This window comes from Eucyclogobius newberryi, unplaced genomic scaffold (assembly GCF_026437365.1).
Source record: "Eucyclogobius newberryi isolate DKJ021-1_F unplaced genomic scaffold, fEucNew1.0.hap1 SCAF_1, whole genome shotgun sequence".
Taxonomy (NCBI): domain Eukaryota; kingdom Metazoa; phylum Chordata; class Actinopteri; order Gobiiformes; family Gobiidae; genus Eucyclogobius; species Eucyclogobius newberryi.
Genome location: NW_027315723.1, coordinates 9,397,706 through 9,405,288, shown reverse-complemented (window position 1 = coordinate 9,405,288; position 7,583 = coordinate 9,397,706). Strand labels below are relative to the sequence as shown.

Genomic DNA, 7,583 nt, shown 5'->3' with positions numbered 1-7,583 from the left:
CACACCACTGCTAACAACAACTAGCATGTTAACAACGCACCAGTGTTAATTCGTCCTTGCAGCCGTTAAAAATGCATGGATGTTTACAGCTCACAGCATTCTCATTTTGACCCAAAGAGCTTCTTTTACATTATATCTGTACTAGGGAAAACAAATTTTACTAAAGAAGTAAAAAAAAAAAAATGTGTGCATTTGTTTAGTGGTACAGGTAAGAGCTATAATAGTAAACCATTTTGTTCAATATGAAAAAATACATAGAAAAATCAGGAGTTAATGAGTTTTACTTCATACTGCCAGTGCTATCATCTGAGGAAACACCACATTGTTAATTAAATTGGCTGAGCACACTACAGTGGTGGAGGAGGCAGTTTGTGTGCATCCGCAGTGCCTCAAGCTGCAAAATCCAACATTTATATTTTTCCCCAGTCCATGTATGTTCATGCATGTTTTAGGTAATCATAACGCTTCTGTAACTAACTCAAGAACACCTCATTTAAAGCAGACTGGCAGAGGTTTTGACATAATCCATACAAATTACAAATTGCAACTGCATGTGTTCAATCTTTCATGACTTACAGCTTTCCTTTTTGAGGTAACATTCTTTTCTCCTTAAAATGTGCCACTAGAAGAATTCCAATTATAATTCAGTTTCTGTCATAAAGTTTCAATATTATTCAAGGTATTTCGCAAGATTGTATTTAGGATTTTACACTTTCCACCCCCCTCCTATCCCATCCTGCACTCCCATCCTCCCCCTCTTCTCTTTATGATCTCAAAGAGGGCTTGCTTCACCTCAGTCAAGCTTCAGTGCTCCAGTCGGCAGCAGCAGCAGTAGCACAGCTAACAAGTCTTTGTGAGAGGAGAGGGAGGAAGGGAATGGGCGAGCGAATGGGCGAGCTGACAGTGTAGCAGTATAAGAGATAGTCTGAGGCTGAGGTGCTGCACTACGGAGAGAGAGAGAGGAGAGAGAGAGAGGAAGGGGAGCATCATGGCAGCGCTCACTGCATCATCACGACACATGGGGATGTTTGGCTGCTAGTGGAAGCTTGGTAAGCAGAGTACAGACAACGACTTCCCGGAGACCTAAACTACGAAACAGGTCAGTGGCATTGCTTAAAAGGATTGTAATTGGTCTGTGAATGATGTAAATGCTTCTGGTGATGCCGTGTGTGTGGTTTGTCAATACAAATCCCTCTGTTAGGGTTTAAGATGTGCAACTGGGCTGAGGGAGGTACATGCATGCATTTGAGAGTTTATTTTAAGGTTTAACGAGATGTACAGGAAATAGGACACACCAATTAAAAGATAATGTTTTCTACAGCAATCATGCAGAGTTTTTTATTCCTGAAGGAGAGACACCTCAAGGACTCAAAATATAAAAATAAGAGGGTCGCAGCTTAGCAGGAGAAAGGGGAGATCTTTGCTTTCAGAAGTAGGAAGTGTCAGAGAGAAAGAGCTTGGACCGGCATCAGCTTTACTGCATATGATGTAATCCTATACCAGTTCAGCTTCCAAGCAGCCACCACAAAGATTTGCTATTGCATTCAACAAACAAATAGAAAATGTTCAAACGTATATCAATTTATTTTTTCTGTATTTCCAACCGGACTGCATGGGGCTAATTCACATCATAATATTTAATAATACATGTTGCAGTAGGAGACTTGACAATTAAAAAAAATAATAAGTTGAATTTATTTTATTTTATAATGATGACTAATGCAAGGTCACTTCGAGATGCTATAAGCAGTACAACTACGATTCTATTTCTCAAGACACACCTGCATGAGTCATAGAGCTATAATCAGTTTATTGTTAATGTTTGTTTGGCCTTGTAGATGTCAATCCAAACAGCTCCAGATCCATTAACTAACTAAAAGAAAATGTGAGGGAAGTATAGTGGAGTGTGTATGTTTACCTGTGCAGGTGTGACCAGTGGGCGGAGCACCATGATCAGTGGAATCTTGAAGAGGAAACATGAAGAGGGCCCCTCCTCACATCTGTCCACACCCGCCTCCGATGATGAGGTGTCCTGCAGTGACAGCGGCAACAGCAGCGACAGTCTCAACCACCCAGTGCCATCTGGACTGCTCAACTGTAAGGTCACAGGGGTCTCTAAACACCTAGAGAAGGACTACATTTTAGTTTCTATTCATTTTAAATTGCAATATTACATGTGATCTTCTGTCTTTTATGCCTCCTTACATTAACATGTGTTGCCTAAAATAGTGTCATTCCTCCCGCAGCTTCCCTGCAGCAAAAGTCCAAGAGATTTCGAGGTCGAAATGTGCACTTTGAGAATGTAACGGTGTATTACTTCGGCCGGAGACAGGGCTTCACCAGTGTGCCCACTCAGGGGGGCAGCACCCTGGGGATGTCCCCCCGCCATAGCTGTGTGAAGAACTTCACCCTGAGGGAGTTTGCCTTGGAGCAGAAGCGCAGCCACCGCAACATGCTCCGGCATCACCTGAAAGAGGAGAAACTCAACGCCATCAAACTCAGAGTTAGTCAGACATACACTGTGTGTAACAGCTTTTTATTCACATTTTTACATAGCGTAATAAATCTGTGTAATCCCTAATTTGCATAATAACCATGTAAATGAAATTCATTTTAGGAGTAGGCTAGGCCCCTATTACATTTGGTAGTGAAGTTGGCCGAAAAACCTATTGGTTTATCTGTAGGCCTACATGGCTCGCTTTGACTTTTCTGCTTTCAATCTCAATCAAATAAAATATTCTGTTATGTTTAACCCTGTGACGAGCTGGTCCCTGAACAGGGTGTACCCCACCTAAAGCCCTGTCACTGGGACAGGATCCTGTCACTCACAATCCTTAATGGAAAAAGTGGTAGAAAATGAAATAATTAAAAATAGATGAATGCTCATTTAACATTTTGATTTCAGCATCATTTCAACATTCTCATCTTATTGAGGTTTCCAATAGAATAGATACATAGAATATCATTTTAACATCAGAAAAACGGATTCGGGTTGATTCTCTTTTTTGATTTGGATTAAAATCTGAAAAAAAAATCAAGTGAACAGAGACCAACATGGATTGTTTGTTGTGTTTACCTTAGCTCTCTGATCCAGGACCAGGGTGTTAAATGTCCTAAGGGTTTGAATGTCCTTTGGCGTACATTTTCACACAGACTTGAATGTGTCCGCAGCTCACCAAAAACGGCACGGAATCATCAGCGGAGGCGGACACGCTGACGTTAGACGACATTTCTGTGGACGAGCTGGACGTGGACAACACAGAGGTAGATGACTACTTCTTCCTGCAGCCGCTGACCACCAGGAGGCGCCGCGCTCTGCTCCGCACGTCTGGGGTGAGGCGCATCGATGTGGTGGAGAAGCACGAGCTGCGCGCCCTCCGCCTGTCACGTGAAGAGTGTGGATGTCGCTGCAGGGGCATGTGTGACCCGGAGACCTGTGCCTGCAGCCTGGCCGGCATTAAGTGCCAGGTAAATGGATCTGTGGTGAGGCCCAACTGTAATACACTACTTTTGTCACTTTTTGCGTGTCTGCTTACTTTATAGTCAAAAATGCATCAAATCTTACCAGTTGATTTGAAAACACAGTGCCAAAAGTAGCCAACTTTAATTTTTTTTTAAATTACTGTAACAATTCGTGTTTCTAAATTTGGTGATACAATATCTAAATTGTGGGCTGCTGTATCAATATATCGCTGTGAGTCATTTTTGGTATAATGTTCCGATTATTTTTTGACTGTATTACAGGTTTGTTGCTTGTTTAAAGACAAGAAACTTGTTTATGCAAACCATTTACATTTTGATTGTTTTGATTATTAAAACTGATGTGTTTCAGTTTTCAGTAAGTTTGAGTTTGTGCAGGTCGGGGTTTAACAAAGAAAACTTTGTTAAAATGTATTTGGTTATTTTAAAATTGGGATATATTGTAGAATATCATGAACTATGTATCTATTAAAGTATGTATTGCGAAATCGTGACATTATCGTATCGTGAGCAGTATATCGAATTGTGACGGACCCTGTGACTCCCCGCCCTAATAACAATACACAATGTTTACTGTATTAACAAATTCCATACGTGACTATTATTTAGCCTACAGGCCATAGGCTACACTTGCAGTGAAGAAACACATAATATTACTACTACTACTACATACACTACTCTATTACTACTTGTATTGCTTCAAAATATTTCCCCAAATTATGTTTCTGCAATCTCCTATGTAATGTTTTTTAATTAACTTCATACAGTATTTCATAAGCCCAGAATGACTTTCTCCTTCCATGTTTGTGCCCAGGTGGACCGCATGTCCTTCCCTTGTGGCTGCACTAAAGAGGGCTGTAGTAACGCCACAGGTCGTCTGGAGTTCAACCCTGTCCGTGTCCGCACCCACTTCCTCCACACCATTATGAAGCTGGAGCTGGAGAAGAGCCGCGAGGAGCAGCCCCTTCACCGCCAGCAACCACCGCCGCCAGAACATCAGCAGCAGCAGCAGCAGCAGCAGCAGCAGCAGCAGCAGCAGCAGCAGCAGCTCGTAACCAATGGCAACGGTTTCCATAGCGACCCCTCCTCTCTAGTCCAGACGCAGCAACAGCCGAACCTCCAGTTTCCTCTCATGATGCACCTCCAGAACGACACAGCGGACCCCCATTTGGAAGATGACGAAGAGGAGGACGAAGATGAAGAAGAGGACGACGAAGATGAGGACGAAGCCTACGAGGATGATGAGGATGGCAGTAGTGTTTGCAGTGGCCTTTCAGACTGTAGCACACATAGCTTAGACACCAATGACCCAGAGGAGGGGGAGGACAGTGAAGATGAGGAGGATGATGATGATGATGATGATGATGATGATGGAGAAGAGGAGGAAGAGGATGACTGGGACTGTCCTTTACAAAGCTCAGCCGCGCCTCCATACCCAGTCCCTCTCCCGTCTATATTGAGCTACTCTAACAAGGCGCTGACAAGTGGCCCATTCCATTACAACACAGACAGTGAAAGCCGCCCCACTCTCCCCACTGTGGACACGGCCCTAAACTCTGATATCTCCACCAAGCAGCATCAGGCCATCCCGTGTTGTCCCCCGCCCCAAACACTCCTCAACTCCCCAAGTCTCGCACATGCACAGATGCCGGAGGGCGATGCTGCCACTAGTGGTGAACATTCCACATTGCTCCAGAACAATCTAGACTGGCGTGACTCACAAACTGAAAATGTGGCCAAGGAGCAGACAGGGAAGGAGCAAGGAGAGACTTTGAAAGAAACAAATCAAAACATAACTTAGAACCCTACAAATGCGATGTTCATTAAGTGCACTTCCATATGGAGCTAACAGACCATGAGTTGCACACATGATAATCTAATTTTAGCTTTTGTTGGTTGTTGTTATTCTGTATTACATAGTCAAATTGCTGTCTTGAAACACATCTTGAGCATGTTTTCCTAGCCAGTTTCTATGACAAGTCCAACAACTTCTGAGGTTCTGGCCACATTGTGGAGTCTTATTTCCATTCAGTGCCACAATGTTTAATAGCTGCTGCTAATTTATTTCAATGGCTGTCTGTATTGCATGTGTTCAGTTTACTTAAATATAGTTCACTAGCAATATGAACTGAATAGAAAAAAATACAGTATTTTACAGCCATATGTATTTGCAAACTACAATGTTGAAAGTGATACATAGCATTTCAGAATGTCATTTTGTATTATTTATATGAATGCCAAAGCATAGCGTATTCAGCACCATGTTGTAATATAGACCAAATTTACTGCTTACATTTAAAGTGTTACTCAAAACTGCCAACTAATGGGGCCAATATGAAATATGCTTGCTTTAAAGGACAATGTAATTTGCAAATAAAGTGTCTTTTATACATTAGATGTATTAATTTGCGTTTTGAATAATGCATATATACTACCATCTTGGATGTCTACAATTGACGTCTACAATAAACTGCTTCACCTCCAGCCACGACTCCGTAAAAATGATCAAGTTTGCGGATGACAGCACCCTCATCTGGCTCATCTCGGCCGGGAATGAGTCTGCCTACAGGAGCGAGGTGGACCGACTGGTGTCCTGGTGCAGTGGTAACGACCTGGAGCTCAACGCCCAGAAGTGGAGATGATCACGGACTTCAGGACAGTCGCAGCCCCCCCTCACTATCACAGACTCCCCCGTTACCGCCCTGGACTCAGCACCACCATCACCCTGAACCTCAAGTGGGAGCCCACCATCAGCTCCCTCATCAAGAAGGCCCAGCAGAGGATGTACTTCCTGCGACAGCTGAGGAAGGCCAAGCTGCCAGTCCAGATGATGGTGCAGTTCTACACAGCCATCATTGAGTCCATCCTCACCTCCTCCATCACCATGTGGTACACTGGAGCCACAGCCAGGGACAAACACAGACTACAGTGCATTGTGCGCTCTGCTGAGAAGGTGATCAGCTGCAGACTTCCATCTCTGCAGGACCTGTACGTCTCCAGGGCTCAGGGACGTTCAGGTCTGATCACTGCTGACCCTTCTCACCCTGGACTCCCCTCAGGTAGGAGGCTACAGTCCATCCAGACCAGAACCTGCCACAAGAACAGTTGGACTCATGAACACTTAACACCTGTCACTTTAACAATTATTCAACCAATACTATTCACACACTGTTCCCTTTCTGCACTATTTCCGACCATCTGTAATTTTTTGTGCAAATATCTGTGTACATACTGAGACAAGTTAATTTGACATGTTTTACCTTATTTAATAAGTAAATTCTTAATCTATGCATGCCATAGTTGACTCTACAGACGTTGCTATTACTATTATTTCAATATTAATTGTTTTATGTTGCACCAAACGCTTTGACAAGTTCCCTTGTTAGTGAAATGTGTTCAATGACAATAGCAATAAACCTTTTCTGATTCTAATTCAATTAACCAACAGATGGCGCCATTGGTCTATGAATGGAATGTACTTTGCCTTACACTTGCAAAACGTGGGGGCAAGAAATCTTTTTTCTGACGTCAATCATTTTTTTGCACGTTTTTCTACTTGGAACATTGTGACACGAGCGTGCACAATGAGCCTTTTGTATTTGTATTTGTATGTTTACATTGTATTTTAGTACACCAGTCTATTTTTGTACTGAGCGACAATTTATTGGACAGTCTTTTCATGTCAGGCTATAGGAGTATGACCACGGCCCATTTCCTAACCACACTGCAAACAGACGCAGCAGGTGTTGGCACAATAGAGCTTCATAATGGTTGGAAATGGGTCTAATGGGGGCTTTGAGCTGCTTAAACAATGATTTATGGGATTTGATAGAGAACACACGGTTGCCACGTGTCCGCTCCTTTTCTTACCTTATGCGCCTGCTAACTTGCTAGATCATATTGGAGCAAGGGAAGCCTGCTTGCTTTTTTCATGAGCGCTAAAGGTATTGTGGGTAAGTGGACTCAGAGGCTGCTGATCAATCACAGACAGGGGAGCTGTGATGTTACGGTTGCTAGGTAACAAGAGGGGTAATGCAGGAGCAGGATCTGCGCGCGCGGAGGAGAGTTCTGATTTGCAGATCTTTGGTTAATGTTGGACTGTC

At 43.1% G+C, this 7,583-nt stretch overlaps 1 protein-coding gene across 5 annotated transcripts; it reads left to right on the top strand.

Moving 5' to 3' along the window:
* The first annotated feature begins 819 nt into the window (after positions 1-819).
* LOC140373783 (cysteine/serine-rich nuclear protein 3-like) lies at positions 820-5,875 on the top strand. 5 transcript variants are annotated; one of them, XM_072460790.1, is made up of 5 exons: positions 820-1,099; positions 1,927-2,097; positions 2,247-2,521; positions 3,172-3,483; positions 4,295-5,875. In XM_072460790.1, the coding sequence occupies exons 2-5, from the start codon at positions 1,950-1,952 to the stop codon at positions 5,279-5,281; spliced, it is 1,722 nt and encodes a 573-aa protein (XP_072316891.1). In that variant the 5' UTR covers positions 820-1,099; positions 1,927-1,949; the 3' UTR covers positions 5,282-5,875. The 5 variants fall into 5 exon arrangements, with proteins under 5 accessions (XP_072316891.1, XP_072316580.1, XP_072316662.1 ...); XM_072460479.1 differs by having other exon boundaries at positions 820-2,097; XM_072460561.1 differs by having other exon boundaries at positions 821-2,097; positions 3,172-3,468.
* The last annotated feature ends 1,708 nt before the right edge of the window (positions 5,876-7,583 follow it).

Bases quoted from the DNA above. Each gene is read 5' to 3' on its own strand.
- LOC140373783 (XM_072460479.1), top strand. From the start codon at position 1,911: ATGTTTACCTGTGCAGGTGTGACCAGTGGGCGGAGCACCATGATCAGT. The intron at 2,098-2,246 runs GTAAGGTCACAG...TTCCTCCCGCAG, and splicing joins GCCATCTGGACTGCTCAACT to CTTCCCTGCAGCAAAAGTCC. The intron at 3,484-4,294 runs GTGAGGCCCAAC...GTTTGTGCCCAG, and splicing joins GCCAGGTAAATGGATCTGTG to GTGGACCGCATGTCCTTCCC.